Genomic DNA, 18,646 nt, shown 5'->3' with positions numbered 1-18,646 from the left:
TGGCACCATTGCACTCCAGCCTGGGTGACAGAGCAAGACTCTGTCTCAAAAAAAAAAAAAAAAGAAAGACAAGGCACTTCCCCTTCGCTCTCTTGGGACCCAGCCACTGTTTTTGTTTTTGAGACTGAGTCTCGCTCTGTCTCCAGGCTGGTGTGCAGTGGTGCAATCTCGGCTCACTGCAACCTCTGCCTCTCGGGTTCAAGCGATTCTCCTGCCTCAGTCTCCCGAGTAGCTGGGACTACAGGCGCGTGCCACCACGCCCAGCTAATTTTTGTATTTTATTAGAGACAGGATTTCACTGTGTTGGCCAGGATGGTCTCGATCTATTGACCTCATGATCTGCCTACCTCAGTCTCCCAAAGTGCTGAGATTATAGGCATAAGCCACCTCGCCCGACCTCCAGCTACCATGTTTTAAGGGAGACCAAACTAGTCCACACAGATTGACCGTGGAGGGAAGCCACAAAGTGGTGTTCCAGTTGATCTCAGGTCCAGCTGTGGTCCCAGCATCAAGTACTACATATGTGAGTGAAGACACCTCCAGCCAATCCTGGCCACAGCCCTTGAGTGTTTCCAGCTGAGGCCCCAGATGTTCTAGAGCAGAGGCAAGTGGTTTCCACCATACCCGGCCCGAATCCCTGACCCACAGAATCTCTGAACATAGTAAAATAATTGTTTTATGCCACTCAGTCTCAGGTTGGTTTGTAATGCAGCAATCATAATTGGAACACCTTGGCCAGTGGAATGTGGTGCAGTTTTGTGTGTGCTTGTTTTGGGCCTGGACTTTAAGAGTGTCCCCACCCATTCCTCTGCCCTGCCAAAGTCTCAGACTTCTGCCATGAGAAGAACATGGCCTAGATGTCCACTGGTCCCAGAACAAAGAGACAAACAGAATAAACTTCAGTCTAACTTTTTTTTTTCCTGAAACAGAGTCTCACTCTGTTGCCCAGGCTGGAGTAGAGTGGCACAATCTTGGTTTACTGCAACATCCACCTCTGGGTTCAATCGATTCTTGTGTCTCAGCCTCCCAAGTAGCTGGGATTACAAGCGTGCGCCAACACATCCAGCTAGTTTTTGTATTTTTAGTAGAGATGGGGTTTCTCCATGTTGGCTGGGCTGGTCTCAAACTCCTGGCTTCAAGTGATCTGCCCTGCTCAGCCTCCCAAATCCTGGGATTACAGCCGTGAGCCACCGTGCCCAGCCCTGAGCCCAACTATTATGGTCTCAATTGTGTCTCCCCCAAATTCATATGTGGATGTTCTAACCCCCAGCACCTCAGAATGGGACTGCATTTGGAGATAAGAGCTTTTAAAAGAGGTGATTAAGCCAGACGCAGTGGCTCACACCTGTAATCCCAGCATTTTGGGAGGCCGAGGCGGGTGGATCATGAGGTCAGGAGTTCAAGACCAGCCTGGCCAACATAGTGAAACCCCATCTCTACTAAATATACAAAAAATTAGCCAGGTGTGGTGGTGAGCACCTGTAATCCCAGCTACTCGGGAGGCTGAGGCAGAAGAACTGCTTGAACCCGGGAGGCGGAGCTTGCAGTGAGCCGAGATCGCACCACTGCACTCCAGCCTGGGCGACAAGAGAGAAACTCTGTCTCATAAATAAATAAATAAATAAATAAAAGAGCTGATTAAGTTAAAATGCACAATAAATATTTGTTGGTTGAATGACTGTTGTCGCAACTGCTTTGCTAAATTCTTCCCTTGGGACCTAGGGCATCTATGGAGATGTGCTACTCAGACTCTTCAAGAGAACCTGCTATGAAGAGGGTAGTTGTGTGACCACCTCCAGCTGCCACACTTTCAGACCTGCTGTAGTGTTCATGCTGAGGCCATGATCTTTCTGGGCCACTCCCAACCAGGGACTGAGCACAATGGAGTTACTAGGTGTGATGGTTAACATTGAGTGTCAGCTGGGCACGGTGGCTCACACCTGTAGTCCCAGCACTTTGGGAGGCCAAGGTGGGAGGATCACGAGGTCAGGAGATCGAGACCATCCTGACTAACACAGTGAAACCCCGTCTCTACTAAAAATACAAAAAATTAGCCAGGCTTAGTGGTGGGCGCCTGTAATCCCAGCTACTCGGGAGGCTGAGGCAGGAGAATGGCGTGAACCCAGGAGGCGGAGGTTGCAGTGAGCCGAGATCGCGCCATTGCATTCCAGCCTGAGTGACAGAGCAAGATTCCGTCTCAAAAAAAAAAAAAAAAAAAAAGAGTGTCAACTTGATTGGATTAAAGGATGCAAAGTATTGTTCCTGGATGTGTCTTCGAGGGTGTTGCCAAAGGAGATTAATGTTTGAGTCAGTGGACTGGGAGAGGCAGACTCACCCTCAATCTGGGTAGGTACCATCTAATCAGCTGCCAACAGAGCTAGGTTAAAAGTAGACAGAGGGGCCGAGTGTGGTGGCTCATGCTTGTAATCCCAGCACTTTAGGAGGCCAACGTGGGCGGATCACCTGAGGTCAGGAGTTCAAGACCAGCCTGGCCAACATGGTGAAACCCCGTCTCTACTGAAAATACAAAACTTAGCCAGGCTGGTGGCCCATGCCTGTAATCCTAGCTACTCAGAAGGCTGAGACAGGAGAATTCCTTGAACCTAGGAGGCAGAGGTTGCAGGGAGCTGAGATCACACCACTGCACTCCAGCCTGGGAGACAGAGAGAGACTCTGACTCAAATAAATAAATAAATAAATAAATAACAAAAACATGGAAATACTAGACTGGGTGAGTCTTCTGGCCTCATCTTTCTCCCATGCTGCGTGCTTCCTGCCCTTGAACATCAGACTCCAAGTTTGTTCTTCAGCTTTTGGACTCTTAGACTTACACCAGTGATTTGCCAGGGGCTCTCAGGCCTTCAGCCAGACTAAAGGCTGCACTATTGTCCTCCCTACTTTTGAGGTTTTGGGACTCAGACTGGCTTCTCCTCAGCTTGCAGAGGCCTATTGTGGGACTTCCCGTTGTGATCGTGTGAATAAATTCTCCTTAATGAACTCCCTTTCATATATACATCTATCCTGTTAGTCCTATCCCTCTAGAGAACCCTGACTAATACACTAGGGATGCATTAATTTTGCCCAATACAGGACTCCTCTAGTGGGCATTACTTGCTCTGGGACTTCCCACTGGCCTAGCCAAGACTTTCTGAAAGACGCTCGGCCAGTTATCAATGTATTACCGCTCAGCTCCAAATTCACTCTGCTCTGCACATTGGAGATGAACTGAACTCCTTTACAGTGAGATGCTGAGCTTTCCAAGTAGTCAGTGCTAGAAGAGACTTTCAGGAGGAGAGGAGGTGTGTGTGTGTGTGTGTGTGTGTGTGTGCATGCGCTGTTCTTGTTCCTTTTTTTTGGTTGCTTAGCAGTGTGTGTGAGGACATTTAGTGGTGATCTGCCCCAGCCATGAGCCCAGTGTGCATAGCCTATAGCAACATTGCAGCCTTCAGGCCTGGGGACCATCTTCCAGCAATCCTCCTGATGCAGATGCCTCAAGCTTTAGGCCTCACATCTGCAAATGTGCCCCAATTCCACCTGCCCACCAGTCTCAGCTCCCTTAGCCCTCTGAGGGTTATTCCTGCTTACCCGGGGGACTATGGACCAGCTTTGGCCGTAGGCAAGCCACCCAACTTCTCACCATCCAGTGGGCTGCCACCAACCACACCTTCTCCAGTGAGGTCTGAGCCTCACTTGGGGAGGGCACCCCCTTCCAAGTTTATCAAGTTTATCTTTCTTTGGGGACTCTCCTTGGGTACCTTCTAAAGGTTTCTTTGCTTTTTTTTTTTTTTTTTGAGACAGAGTTTCCCTCTTGTTGCCCAGACTGGAGTGCAATGTCATGATCTTGGCTCACTGCAACCTTCACCTCCTGGGTTCAAGCGATTCTTCTGCCTCAGCCTTCCGAGTAGCTGGATTAAAGGCATGTGCCACCACGCCTGGCTAATTTTGTATTTTTAGTAAAGACAGGGTCTCTCCACATTGGTCTGGCTGGTCTCAAACTCGCAACTTAGGTAATCCACCCGCTGCGGCCTCCCAAAGTGCTGGGATTACAGGCGTGAGCCGCTGTGCTCGGCCTTTGCCTATTTATTTATTTATTTTTGAGACAAGGTCTTGCTCTGTTGCTCAAGCTAGAGTGCAGTGGCGCAATCTTGGCTTATTGCAGCCTCCGTTCCCCAGGTTCAAGCAATTCTCCTGCCTCAGCCTCCTGAGTAGCTGGGATTACAGATGTGTGCCACTATGCCCGGCTAATTTTTGTATTTTTAGTAGAGACAGGGTTTCCATGTTGGCCAGGCTGGTCTTCAACTCCTGATCTCAGGTGATCTGCCCACCTCAGCCTCCCAAAGTGCTAGGATTACAGGCATGAGCCACCACACCTGGCCTTCGCATCTTTATGGTTACTTTCCTGTGTAAGATTAATAATTTTTTTATATTAAACAACCCGTTTAAATTGCTTTGTGGTTTCTGTCTCCTGATGGGACTCAGAATGATCCAGAGGCCCTGAAGTCTGAGGCTGTTCCTATGTAATTCTTTCTTCCCTTCTTTTCTTCCACAGGTGTCAGATCTGCACCGCAGTCTGAAGTTCTCCCAACCTACTCCTGCTTCCTCTCTCCTTTATCTCTCACAGGCATCACCCCCAATAAATCTCTTCACATGGTTAATTCCTTCTTGGCATTTGCTTCTCAAAGAACCCAAATGGTCACAGCTTCCCATCACACTTAGAATAAAATCCCCCAGCGCTTTGAGAGGCTGAGGCAGGAGGATCACTTGAGGCCAGGAGTTCCAGACCAGCCTGGGCAACATAGTGGAGCCCTGTCTCTACCAATAAAAAAGGCTGGGCGTGGTGGCTCATGCCTGTAATCCCAGCACTTTGGGAGGCCGAGGCGCGTGGATCACGAGGTCAGGAGGTCGAGACCATCCTGGCTAACATGGTGAAACCCCATCTCTACTAAAAATACAAAAAATTAGCCGGGCATGGTGGCAGGCACCTGTAGTCCCAGCTACTTGGGAGGCTGAGGCAGGAGAATGGTGTGAACCCGGGAGGCAGAGCTTGCAGTGAGCCGAGATCGCACCACTGCACTCCAACCTGGGCGACAGAGCGAGACTCCATCTCAAAAAAAAAAAAAAAAAAAAAAAAATTAGGCTGGGCGTGGTGGCGGGCACCTGTAATCCCAGCACTTTGGGAGGCTGAGGGAGGTGGATCACCTGAGGTCGGGAGTTCGAGACCAGCCTGACCAACATGGAGAAACCCCATCTCTACTAAAAATACAAAATTAGCTGGGCATGGTGGCGCATGCTTGTAATCCCAGCTACTCGAGAGGCTGAGGCAGGCAGGAGAATCAGTTGAACCCGGGAGGCGGAGGTTGTGGTGAGCCGAGATTGCACTCCAGCCTGGGCAACAAGAGTGAAACTCCATCTCAAAAAAGAAAAAAAAATAGCTGGGCATGGTGGTGCATACCTGTACCACTACTTGGGAGGTTGAGGTGGGAGGATCACTTGAGCTTGAGAATTCGAGGATGCAGTGAGCCATGATCATGCCATTGCACTCCAGCCCGGGTGACAGAGTGAGACCCTACCGAAAAAAAAGAAATGAAATACTACCTCTTCCTAGAGGCCTTTATCTACCACCCCCCAATCCCCTTTATCTTGTCCCCTCATGCTGCTTTGTTTTGTTTCTTTTTGGCACTTATTACCATGTAACCTACAAGTTATTGCACTTATTTATTCATTTTTCTATCTCCCCGCATAGAGGAATGTCTCCTCCATGAGGCCAAGGTCTTTGCCTGTTTGTTCACTGCTGCATCCGCAGGGCCCAGGACCTGGATTAGAACCTGGCACACAGTAGGTGCTCAATAAGTTTTTTTTTTTTGGAGATGGAATCTCGCTCTGTCACCCAGGCTGCAGTGCAATGGTATGATCTCGGCTCACTGCAACCTCTGCCTCCTGAGTTCAAGCGATTCTCCTGCTTCAGGCTCCTGAGCAGCTGGGGCTACAGGCATGCACCACTACACCCAGCTAATTTTTGTATTGTTTTTTTTTTTCGAGACGGAGTCTCGCTCTGTCGCCCAGGCTGGAGTGCAGTGGCACGATCTCAGCTCACTGCAAGCTCCGCCTCCCGGGATCACGCCATTCTCCTGCCTCAGCCTCCTGAGTAGCTGGGACTACAGGTGCTCACCACCACGCCTGGCTAATTTTTTGTATTTTTAGTAGAGATGGGGCTTTCACCATGTTGGCCAGGCTGGTCTTGAACTCCTGACCTCAAGTGATCCGCCCTCCTTGGCCTCCCAAAGTGCTGGGATTATAGGAGTGAGCCACCGCACCCGGCCAAGTATTTGTTAATTAGCTGAATAAAAGAGTGTCCTCACCTTTGATTAAACCACTTGCTCCACCCGGAATGCCTTCCCTTCTTCTTGCCTTTCCAAATCCCACCTAAGCCTTGGCTCTAGCCCCCACTCCTCCAGGAAGCCCTCACTGACTAGATGAGTTCTGAGCCCTTCTTGCCCCTCACCTGTTAAAATGCCTAATTTTAGGTGCCAAGTAAAGTCTGAAGTGGAGGTGAGAGGCAGAAGAGAATAAATTTTTTTTGGAGCTTTATTGGGGTTAAGGGCAGGGGAGGGGAGGGGCCGCCAGAGGCTCCCAGCCAGGGCGGAGCTGCAGGGAGACAGCTGGGCATGCAAGTCACTTCTTCCACTGCTTCTTCTCATAGTCCCAGCGGGAGGCCAGGCCCTGCACAGGATTGACCTTCATGTCCAGCATGCGCTGCAGCTGCTGGGCTTTCCACTCGTCCGTCAAGGTGATCGGCTTTGGAGGAAATACTGCAGGGAGTGCATGGGGTGGATCAGGATCCTGCCAGTCTTCCTCCACCAGCCAGGGTCTCCAGCCACCCTGTAGCCTCCCAGCTACTTGCAAGGCTGACGGTACAAGATACTCCAGGGTTGAAGTATCTTGCACTGAGGAGCTCCCTCCACCCTGTCTAGCCCCACACCCCAGACTTTCTCCTAAAGCATCGCCCCAGGCACCTCTGGGTTCTGATCCCAGCTTTGCCTTAGACTCCAAGGACTGTGGGAGCTGGGCCAAGGTCCTTCACAACTCAGTCGCCTCACCTACCTCTGTGGTCTGTGGTAATAAGAGCACTGATTTGAAGACTGCCTGAATCCAAATCCCAGCTCCACCACTCCCTTGCCCTGTGACCTTCAACAAGTCACTTCACCTCTCTGAGCCTCAGTTTCCTTACCTGTCAAAAGAGGTCCTATCCACTAGGATTGTGGGGACTGAGTATTTCCAAAGCTGTTGGCACAATGTTAGACAAATATTAAGCACCTGATACATGTTACCTACTATAATTATATAATTACTGAGTTTGTTCCCACTTGCTGGGCAGGGTCCAGGATGAAATAATTCCTGTTACTTTCTAAGAGGGTTGAGAGTAGGAAGTAGGTAAGAGTGTTCACTTTAAAAATATGGGGACAGGCCACTGGGCGCGGTGGCTCATGCCTGTAATCCCAGCACTTTGGGAGGACGAGGCAGGTGGATCACTTGAGGTCAGGAGTTTGGGACTAGCCTGGCCAGCATGGTGAAACCCTGTCTCTACTAAAAATACAAAAAATTAGCTGGGTGTGGTAGTGTACCCCTGTAATCCCAGCTGCTCAGGAGGCTGAAGCAGGAGAATCAGTCTAGTCTGGGAGGCACAGGTTGCACTGAGCCAAGATCATGCCACTACACTCCAGCCTGGGTGACAGAGCAAGACTCTTTCTAAAAAAAAAAAACAAAAAATGGGGAGAGCCGGGTGCAGTGGTGTGTGCCTACGGTCTCAGTTACTCAGGACGCCAAGGTGGGAGGATTACTTAAACCGAGGAATTCGAGTCCAGCCTGGGCAACATAGAAAAACCCCTGTCTCTTTCTAAAAAAAAAAAAGAAAAAAGGGGCCGGGCACGGTAGCTCACACCTATAATCCCAGCACTTTGAGAGGCCGAGGCGGGCGGATCATGAGGTCAGGAGATCGAGACCATCCTGGCTAACATAGTGAAACCCCGTCTCTACTAAAAATACAAAACATTATCCGGGTGAGGTGGCGGCGGGCACCTGTAGTCCCAGTTACTCTGGAGGCTGAGGCAGGAGAATGGCGTGAACCCGGGAGGTGGAGCTTGCAGTGAGCCGAGATGGCGCCACTGCACTCCAACCTGGGTGACAGAGTGAGACTCTGTCTCAAAAAAAATAAATAAATAAAAAATAAAAAAGAAAAGAAAAAAATCTGGTGAGGGAGGCAATACTTAACCTAAAAGCTGAAAGCACTCATGGAGGCATTTTAGGTGCCTTGATATGTGGATCGGGACAGGAAAGGCCTGGAGGCCCGAGCTCCCAACACCGCCCACACCTTACTTCCTGGTCCACCTGACCCTGAGGCTGACTCAGCCTGCTTGACCTCCATCCCTGGTACTTTCTATCCCAGGAGCGGAGCAGGAAGGGAACAACCTTTATGAGCATCTACTGTGTGGCAAGCACTAGGCTAGACTAGCCCTTCCAGGATGCACGGGAGGTACTGAGCCTTCCACTGGTCTACCAGAGGGATGGGCAGTCAAAATAAAAATTGTTGGACCAGCATGGTAGCTCACGCCTGTAATCCCAGCACTTTGGGAGGCTGAGGTGGGTGGATCACAAGGTAAGGAGTTCAAGACCAGCCTGGCCAATATGGTGAAACCCCATCTCTACTAAAAATACAAAAATTAGCTGGGCGTGGTGGCACGCACCTGTAGTCCCAGCTGCTCGGGAGGCTAAGGCAGAAGAATTGCTTGAACCCGGGAGATGGAGGTTGCAGTGAGCCGAGATCGTGCCACTGCATTCTAGTCTGGGTGACAGAGCGAGACTCCATCTCAAATAAATAAATAAATAAATAAATTTAATTTAATAATTGTTGGGGTCAGGCCGGGCATGGTGGCTCATGCCTATAATCACAGCACTTTGGGAGGCCAAGGCAGGCAGATCACAAGGTCAGGAGTTCGAGACCAGCCTGGCCAACATGGTGAAACCCCATCTCTACTAAAAATATAAAAATTAGCTGGGCGTGGTGGCGGGTGCCTGTAATCCCAGCTACTCCTTAGGCTGAGGCAGGTAGGCTGAGGCAGGAGAATTGCTTGAAACCAGAAGGCGGAGGTTGCAGTGAGCCGAGATCATGCCAGTGCACTTCTGCCTGGGCGAAAGAACGAAACTCCGTCTCAAAAAAAAAAAAAAAATTGTTGGGGTCTACCCCCAGAGTGTCTGACCAGTGGGGCTGAGAATGTGCATTTCTAGCAAGTTCCTAGGTGGTGCTATTGGTACACAGAGAACACTTTGAGAACCACTCTTCAGAGGTAATGAAAGTTCAGCCGTACATGTGACTACCCAGCTAAAGACTACATTTCCCAGCTTCCTTTGTAGCCAGATGGTCACGTGATCATTTCTCAGCCTATAGCATGTGAGGAGAAGTGGTTTGAGCAACTTCTAGGCCTCAAAGAGGAGCATATCCTCCCTTTCCCTTTTTTCCTTGGCTGAAATGTAGGCTTGATGGCAGCAGCTGGAGCAGCCATCTTGCATGTCAAGGATGCAGAGCAACAAGACAGAAGGAGCCTGCATTGTGGAGTCCCCACATTTGTCTGGATTGCTTCTCTGCCCTTGTTGTGAGAAAGGAATAAACCGTTATCTAATTTAAGCTCTTGTAAGTTGGGGACTCTTTGTTACAGCAGCTGAAGCAATATACTGAAAAATAGGCCAGGCATGGTGGCTCATGCCTATAATCCTAGCACTTTGGGAGTTCAAAGCAGGCAGATCACTTGAGGCCAGGAGTTTGAGACAAGCCTGGCCAACATGGCAAAACCCTGTCTCTACTAAAAATACAACACTTAGCCGGGTGTGGTGGCACACTCCTGTAGTCCCAGCTACTCGGGAGGCTGAGGCAGGGGAATCATTTGAACTGGGGAGGCAAAAGTTCAGTATATATATACACTGAAAAACACACAGTTCATACACAACAATCAGTTACAACACCATTCATGACTATGAGTCAAACACTGGCCTACAGCCCTCTCTCATTAAAATCCTCTTAAGTACCCTGAGATGGAACATTCCTATTCCCATTTTACAGATGAGGAAACTGAGGCCTAGAGAGGTAAAGTTCCTACATTCAAACCTAGACAGCCATGCTCTGTCCTTCACCCTACACCTCTTCAGAAATTTTCAACTCTTCAGATGAGTGCCAGCATAGTTCCTTTAAGAAACTGTCTGGTGGCCGTGACCACAAGGGCATGGCCCAGGACTGCAGCCAGATGAGGTGTTGCCACTCACCGTAGACCCGCTGCCACCAAATCACCAGAGCTGCAAATCCAATGAAGAAGAAGACACAACCCATCACTGTCTTCCACTCATTGGAGCGACGGTTCATCTCTGCAAAGGTCTCATTGAACTGGAGCCGGTACACTGGAGGCAGTTGGGTGTGGGGAAGGGGCCTCAGGTGCGTCCACTCTAAGTGATCCCCAGCTTCCCCCTCCTTGCAGCAGATGCTGTTCATTCAGCAAATTCTTACTGAGCATGTACTATATGCACAGCATGGCCAGGAACAGGTGACAGCAGTGAATGAGCCAGATGACAATCCCTGCCCTTATGGAGTTTAGAGGGGGAGACAATGGCAAATACTTCAGGCAAACAGTTGGCTGGCCAGGGAAGGTGTCTCAGAGGAGGTGACATTGGAGCTGAGACTTGAAAAATCAATGGGAGAAAGTTGGTGAAAACTGGAAGGAAGTGCAAAGACCCTGAAGCAGGAAGTGGGTAGGGAAAGTGTGAAGTGAGGACCACTTAGCTGGAGTGAAATGAGCAAAAGAGAGAGAATTTAGCAAATGAGAGGCTGGCTCTCTCAAATGAGAGGCAGAGCTGGTTCACATAGGACCTTGTTAGAATCCATGGAGAAGAGTTTGGATTTCATTCTAACAGAATTAGGGAGGGGGCCAGGCTTGGTGGCTCACACCTGTAATCCCAGAATTTTGGGAGACCAAGACGGGTGGATTGCTTGAGTCCAAGAGTTCGAGACCGTCCTAGGCAATACAGCGAGACCCTGTCTCTACAAAAAACTTAAAAATTAGCCAGGTAAGGCCGGGCGCAGTGGCTTACGCCTGTAATCCCAGCACTTTGGGAGGCCGAGGCAGGAAGATCACGAGGTCAGGAGATCGAGACCATCCTGGCTAACACAGTGAAACCCCGTCTCTACTAAAAATACAAAAATTAGCCAGGCATGGTGGCGGGTACCTGTAGTCCCAGCTACTCAGGAGGCTGAGACAGGAGAATGGCGTGAACCCGGGAGGCGGAGGTTGCAATGAGCTGAGATCACGCCACTGCACTCCAGCCTAGGCGACAGAGCGAGACTCTGTCTCAAAAAAAAAAAAAAAAATTACCCTATGTAAATTAGCCGGGCGTGGTGGCGGGTGCCTGTAGTCCCAGCTACTCAGGAGGCTGAGGCAGGAGAATGGCGTGAACCCGGGAGGCGGAGCTTGCAGTGAGCTGAGATCGCGCCACTGCACTCCAGCCTGGGCAACAGAGCTAGACTCCGTCTCAAAAAAATAAATAAATAAATAAAAAATAAAAATAAAAAATTACCCTATGTGTGTAATCCTTTCTCAGTACATTAAATAAATATGAAAATAAATATCTAAAGGAAAATCCAAGCTGGCAGCAGAATTCCTTGGGAAAAGGGAACTGTCTTAGGTTTTGGGAAGATACCTGGGTGGGCAGTTCAGGATGAGACAATGAAATCAACCAGTGGAGGCCGCTCAGCGTGGCTGTAGTAGAGCCATGCATAGACACAGGCCATGCACTCCAGTGCTGCCACGCCTGCCTGCCCTGGAAGAGGTCTGACAAGACTCAAGGCATTTGGCCTGGCATGATGGCTCATGCCTGTAATCCCAGTGCTTTGGGAGGCTGAGGCAGGAGAATTGCTTGAGCCCAGGAGTTCAAGACCAGCCTGAGCAACCATAGTGAGACTGCTCTGTCTCTACAGAAATATAAATAAATAAATAAATAAATAGCCAGGCATGGTAGCTCACACCTGTAATCCCAGCACTTTGGGAGGCTGAGGTGGGTGGATCATGAGATCAGGAGTTCGAGACCAGTCTGGCCAACATGGTGAAACCCTGTCTCTACAAAAAAAAATACAAAAAAAATAGCCAGGTGTGGTGGCGCCTGCCTGTAGTCCCAGCTACTCAGGAAGCCAAAGTGGGAGGATCGCTTGAGCCCAGGAGGCAGAGGTTTCAGTGAGCCGAGATGGGGCCACTGCACTCCAGCCTGGGTGACAGAGACCCTGTCTCAAAAAAAAAGGAAAAAAAAAAAGTTGTTTGAGCTGTGAGGCTACACTGCAACTCACCAAGCATCCCACTAAACCTTCACTGTAGCTAATGTGGTGTAGCAGCTAAGGGTGAAACCCCTGGTGCCTGTCTATGTGGTTTCAAATCTTGCCTCCACCACTCTCTAGCTGTGCGACCATTGCAAGTGACTGCACGCCACTGAGCCTCAGTCTCTCAAATGTGAGCTAACGAGAGCACCTAACTCCACAGCGGTGCCTGCTACATGTAAGCGTGCAGGATATATTAGGGATGGTGCTCATTATCATCTTGCTTGGGGAATGTCCATCATTTCTTTCTCTCTCTCTCTCTTTCTTTTTTTTTCAGACAGGGTCTGACTTTGTTACCCAGGCTGGAGTGCAACACAGTAGCACAGTCACAGCTCACTCTAGCCTCAGCTCCCCTGGGCTCAAGTGATCCTCCTGCCTCAGGCTCCCGAATAGCTGGGACCACAGGTATGTGCCACCACGCTCAGATAAAGAGTGTCAATTTCTCTTTTTTTTTAAATTTTATTATTATTATACTTTAAGTTTTAGGGTACATGTGCACAACGTGCAGGTTTGTTACATATGTATACATGTGCCATGTTGGTGTGCTGCACCCATTAACTCGTCATTTAGCATTAGGTATATCTCCTAATGCTATCCCTCCCCCCTCCCCCCAAGAGTGTCAATTTCTGAAATGGATGAAGAGAAAACCAAGATATATATGTGTGTGTGTGTGTGTGTGTGTGTGAGAGAGAGAGAGAGAGAGAGAGAGAGAGAAAGGGGAAAGGTGCTGAGAGAGGGCTGGAAATGCAAGCTCACAGGCAGGAACGGAGCCTGGCTGGCTCACAGCTGCATTCTCAGTGCATGGTATTGTAGTAGGTGCTAAATAAGATGTTGACTGAATGAATGAATGTGAGAAGCATGAACCTTTCCCTACTAGGAATCCCTTGAAATCTTGGAAGTCAGGCTGAGTGTTCCCATTCATGGAATGAGAATAAGGTGCTCCAAATATCAAAGGGTCAGCTCAGGGATGCTCTGGTGGACATGACAAGGGAACAGACATCCCTCCAGCCTCCCAGGGTCAGAGGGCTCCTCCCCAACCACCTCACCTGCCTCTCTCTGTCCCATCTCCTCCACATCACTCAATTCCAGGGCCCTCCACAGTCTCCTGCTCTGACATCCTTCCCCATGCAGTTCCCACTCCCTGGCAGTGCCTTCCTCTTCACCCTTAAAGGCCAGCTGGAACGTGCCCTCCTCTGGGAGGTCCACCATGATTTCATCTCATAATCCTTGAACACACCTCACCCTAGCCACATATTCTGTATTACAATTATTGGAGTCTGTGTTGGTTTTCCCCACGGGACTGGGAGCACCATGGGGGCAGGAACTATCCAGGTGATTCACCTCATGTCCCCAGCATTGCCTAGCATCAGGCTATGCACAAATAGGTGAGTGAATAAAGAAACGAACAAAGGCATGAACTTCACCCCTCAGGTGTTTGGAGGTTTCTGGCTGTCTTGGGGGCCTCTCTCTGCCCTCTGATCCCTGACAGGCCCTTCTTTCCAAAGTCAGCCCCCAACCCACTCTCTCCAGCCAGCCCCACCCTGACACTTACAGGCCACCTTTTCTGCGTGGGTCAGCTGGGTCCAGCTTCCCTTCTCCTTCTCCTTCAGGGCCTGCTGCTCAGCGTTGAGTTCTGTGCAGAAGGGCTCTTCTGGCATGGGGTAGTAACGCTGGGCATAGCAGTTGGTGTAGGGGGACATCTTCCCCCCACCACGGGCTGCAGACACAACGGAGGGAGCTGAGTCCAGGCTGCCCCTGGGACACCCTATCTTTAACTATATTAATAAAGAAGGCAGCCGGGCTTGGTGGCTCACGCCTGTAATCCTAGCATTTTGGGAGGCTGAGGCGGGTGGATCACGAGGTCAGGAGTTCGAGACCAGCCTGACCAAGATGGTGAAACCTCGCCTCTACTAAAAATACAAAAATTAGCCGGGCGCAGTGGTGGGCACCTATAATTCCAGCTACTCGGGAGGCTGAGTCAGGAGAATCGTTTGAACCCAGGAGGCGGAGGTTGCAGTGAGCCAAGGTCGCGCCATTGAACACTCTAGCCTGGGCGACAGAGCAATACTCTGTCTCAAAAAAAAGGAGATTTGTAATAGCTTGGGGTACTAGTAAGGGCTCAATAAATGTTATCTTTGTTATTCTCCATGGGTCAGCAAGGCCCTTCTGCTATCTGGCTGAAGTCTCTCCTTTAGGTCTCTTTCTTCTTACTAGCATTGAAACTAGGGCCTGGAAAGGAGGAATCAGGGTCCAAGGTTCTGTCAGCATCCTCCACCTCAGAACAAAAGGCCTAGGGGCCTGAGGCTTGGGGTCTGGCTCCTAAGGAAGCTTGGAATGGAGATAGCCACTGTCTGCTCACCCCACGCACTCCATTTCCTGGAGAAACTTGGCCTTGGACCAAGGAGTGGGATCATGGGAACATGGGAAGTGTGGTAGGAAGAGGCCCAGGGTGTCATGGAAGGGCAAAGGGGGCAGCCTGCAGTGGGGACCCCTGCCCCTATCTCTGGAGTTAGGCTGGGAGGAAGGAGTCCAGGTCTCACTGGTGCCTTCTGAGCTGTGCATCCCTCGTCTTCCACGTCCACCTTTCCTCAGCACCAAGCTCCAGGCAGCTCTGGGGAGCATCTGGGGGCATGAAGGTATAGATGAGTTCTGCCCCCACATCACCCTCTGCCCCCAAACCTCAGGGCCAGATGGAGAAACCCTTTTCCACTGGTATGGTAGTGGTAGGGGTGTCCCAGGGTTTCAAGGTCACCCTCATGCCCTTGACCCTTCTAATTTTGTCTGATATCCCCAGCAGGGGGCCAATGGAGGTCCTAGACCTTTGGAGCCCCTTCTTAGGACCTCAATTCACCATCTGAGAAGTGGGAGGAGGCCTAAGTTTTGGGCCAGGGTCTGAAGAGTTTGAGGCTGAGGGCTTGGGTTCCGACCAGCCCCAGCTCAGTCTGGCCAGATTGGAGAACCCGGCTCACTTGTTTGCTCCCCAGAGGAAGCTGGGTGGGGTCCAGGTGGAGAGGGAGCAGGTCTTGAGACTCTCTTCCCTGCAGGGGCCAGAGGCTCCTGCACCAGCAGAACAGACAGACGGTCTGGCCCCCACCCCTTCCCCCCTAATTGGCTGCCTACGTGCACACAGGCCTGCTCTGCTGGATCTGGTTGGAGGTGGGGGACTGGGCTTAGCCGGTCTGGCTGAGCCCAGTCCCCCACCCCCAGGGAAGACTCAGGGTTTGGCATCCATGGGGGTGGGGAGGGGCTTTAGAGGATGGGGACTTAACTGGGTCAGAGGGAGGGAGACACACATCTGGGGAAAAGAAGGGAGTCCCACATCTAGGGAGAGAGAGGGGTACCCAACAAATAGAGTGAGGGAGGGGGCACACTACAGGTGATAAGTGGGAGGGGGTGGCCCGCACTTCTGGAAAAGAGGGGCTCCGGCCAGTGATTATGATTAGTGGGTGGGAGAGCTCCACATATCAAGAGAGGGAGGATGTAATCTATATTTGGGGAAAGAGATGGCACACATATGCAGACGGAGGACTCCCCAGGAGTCCTCAACTCTAACCTACAAGAAGCCCCCCAACCCTCTAAGACAGGAACCACTCGGGGCGTGACCCAGCGGCGAAGGCAGGAGACCGAGCCGCGCCCCTGACCCGCGCGGGCTTGGGTAGCGGGCTCCTCCCCTAACTTACTCACCTCGCGGGCTCGGCAGCGGGAGCGCGACCTGGGTCTGCCCAGCGAGCAACTGAGAACCCGCTGCGGAGCGACCTGAGCGCGGGCGCCCGCCCCCGGCCCGTCCCACAGCCTTTCTCGGGGCCGCCCCCGCGTGGGAACGTCCTGCTTCGGCCGGGCGTGGGAGCGCACAGCCTGCGTCCCTGGGGGCACCCCGGCCCACAGCTTGGGGGGAGGCACTGCAGAGCGACTCCTGCATCAGTGTCCTTACCGGGGTCCTGCCTCTGTAGACCCTCTGCAGACAGTAGTCCCAAGAGCAGGTTATCCCTGCCTCCTCCACACGTCCCCTCCTTGCTGTTTCTCCCACCTGGGATGTTCTCTTCAGGCCTTTGCAGACGCAAACCTTCCAGCCAGGCCCAATGCCTCCTACTCCAGAAGCATCTTTTAGGCCAGCAGTGGCTCACGCCTGTAATCCCAGCACTTTGGGATGCCGAGGCGGGAGGATCACCTGAGGTCAGGAGTTTGAGACCAGCCTGCCCAGCATGGCGAAACACCTTCTCTATTAAAAATAGAAAAATTGGGCGGGCACGGTGGCTCATGCCTGTAATCTCAGCGCTTTAGGGGGCCAAGGCAGGCAGATCACGAGGTCAGGAGTTTGAGACAGCCTGGCCAGCATGGTGAAACCCCGTCTCTACTAAGAATACAAAAATTAGCTGGGCGTGGTGGCACGCACCTGTAATCCCAGCTACTCAGGAGGCTGAGGCAGGAGAATCACTTGAACCCGGGAGGCGGAGGTTGCGGTGAGCCGAGATCCGGTTACTGCACTCCAGCCTGGGCAGCAGAGCGAGACTCCATATCAAAAAAAAAAAAAAAAAAAAAAAAAAAAGGTTAGCAGGGCGTGGCGGCGTGCACCTATAGTCCCAGCTTCACAGGGGGCTGAGGCAGGAGAATCACTTGAACCTGGGAGGTGGCTGTTGCAGTGAGCCGAGATCGGGCCACTGCACTCCAGCCTGGGCAACAGAACAAGACTCTGTCTCAGAAAAAAAGAAAAAGAAAAAGAAAATTCCCAGCACTTTGGAAGGCCAAGGCAGGCAGATCATGAGGTCAGGAGATTGAGACCATCCTGGCTAACACGGTGAAACCCCGTCTCTACTAAAAATGCAAAAAAAATTAGCCAGGCATGGTGGCAGGCACCTGTGGTCCCAGCTACTCAGGAGGCTGAGGCAGGAGAATGGCTTGAACCCGCGACGCAGAGGTTGCAGTGAGCCAAGATCGCACCACTGCACTCGAGCCTAGTGACAGAGCGAGACTCCATCTCAAAAAAAAAAAAAAAAAAAGACAAGCCTCAGGCACATTTATTCAAGAATTACTTATAAAGCTGGGTGCGGTGGCTCATGCCTGTAATCCCAGCACTCTGGGAGGCGGAGGCGGGCAGATCACCTAAGGTCAAGAGTTCGAGACCACCCTGGCCAACGTGGTGAAATCCCGTCTCTACTAAAAATACAAAAATTAGCCAAGTGTGGTGGGGGACACCTATAATCCCAGCTACTCGGGAGGCTGAGGCTGGAGAATCGCTTGAACCTGGGAGGCAGACGTTGCAGTGAGCCAAGATCGCGCCACTGCACTCCAGCCTGGGCGATAGAGTGAGACTCCTCAAAAAAAAAAAAAAAAAAACTTATAAAGACCTGTTTCAGCTGGCATTTATTGCATGCTTGTTTACCAGGATAAATGTTGGGGGCTATAGAGCCAAACAAAACCAGACATAGTTCCTGCCCCCACAGGGCCTACAATTCTGTTCTAGGCAGAGGAAAAGGCCTGTGCAAAGACCCAGAGGCAGGAAAACATGGCATGTTCAAAAAACAGAAGAGACAGGCCAGGTGCAGTGGCTCATGCCTGTAATCCCAGCACTTTGGGAGGCCAAGGCAGGTGGATCACAAGATCAGGAGATCTAGACCAGCCTGGCTAACATGGTGAAACCCCATCTCTACTAAAAATACAAAAAATTAGCCAGGCGTGGTGGCATGCGCCTGTAGTCCCAGCTACTTGGGAGGCTGAGGCAGGAGAATCGCTTGAACCCGGGAGGTGGAGGTTGCAGTGAGCCAAGATTGCACCACTGCACTCCAGCCTGGGTGACAGAATGAGACTCCGTCTCAAAAAAAAAAAAAAAAAAAACCGAACAGAAGAGACAGCCAGGTGCGGTGGCTCATGCCTATAATCCCAGCACTTTGGGAGGCCGAGGCGAATGGATCACCTGAGGTCAGGAGTTTGAGACCAGCATGGCCAACATGGTGAAACCCCGTCTCTACTAAAAATAAAAAAATTGGCCAGGTATGGTGGTGCACGTCTGTAATCCCAGCTACTTGGGAGGCTGAGGCAGGAGAATCGCTTGAACCCGGGAGGCGGAGGTTGCAGTGAGCCGAGATCCCACCATTGCACCCCAGCCTGGGCAACAAGAGCGAAACTCCATCTCAAAACAACAACAAAAACAACAACAAAAGAAGAGAGGTCATCTTGGCCAGAGTGTCATGGTTAAAGGGGAGGCTGGATGGAGGGAGAGGTGGGCTGGACCACCGAGAAGGACCT

General features: G+C 51.2%; 1 protein-coding gene across 2 annotated transcripts; it reads right to left on the bottom strand.

The window, feature by feature from the left end:
- Positions 1–6,497: 6,497 nt before the first annotated feature.
- On the bottom strand, positions 6,498–16,296 carry LOC100448759 (cytochrome c oxidase subunit 4 isoform 2, mitochondrial). Of its 2 annotated transcripts, none has more exons than XM_054541766.2 (5): positions 15,373–15,911; positions 14,944–15,025; positions 13,956–14,120; positions 10,312–10,443; positions 6,498–6,809 (listed from the first exon to the last, which is right to left on the bottom strand). In XM_054541766.2, the coding sequence occupies exons 2-5, from the start codon at positions 15,023–15,025 to the stop codon at positions 6,673–6,675; spliced, it is 516 nt and encodes a 171-aa protein (XP_054397741.1). In that variant the 5' UTR covers positions 15,373–15,911; the 3' UTR covers positions 6,498–6,672. The 2 variants fall into 2 exon arrangements, with proteins under 2 accessions (XP_054397741.1, XP_002830229.1); XM_002830183.4 differs by lacking the exon at positions 15,373–15,911 and adding an exon at positions 16,088–16,296 and having other exon boundaries at positions 6,501–6,809.
- Positions 16,297–18,646: the final 2,350 nt, after the last annotated feature.

Source organism: Pongo abelii, chromosome 21 (genome assembly GCF_028885655.2).
Source record: "Pongo abelii isolate AG06213 chromosome 21, NHGRI_mPonAbe1-v2.0_pri, whole genome shotgun sequence".
In the NCBI taxonomy this organism is placed as follows: Eukaryota; Metazoa; Chordata; class Mammalia; order Primates; family Hominidae; genus Pongo; species Pongo abelii.
This window is presented reverse-complemented; position numbering and strand designations above follow the sequence as displayed.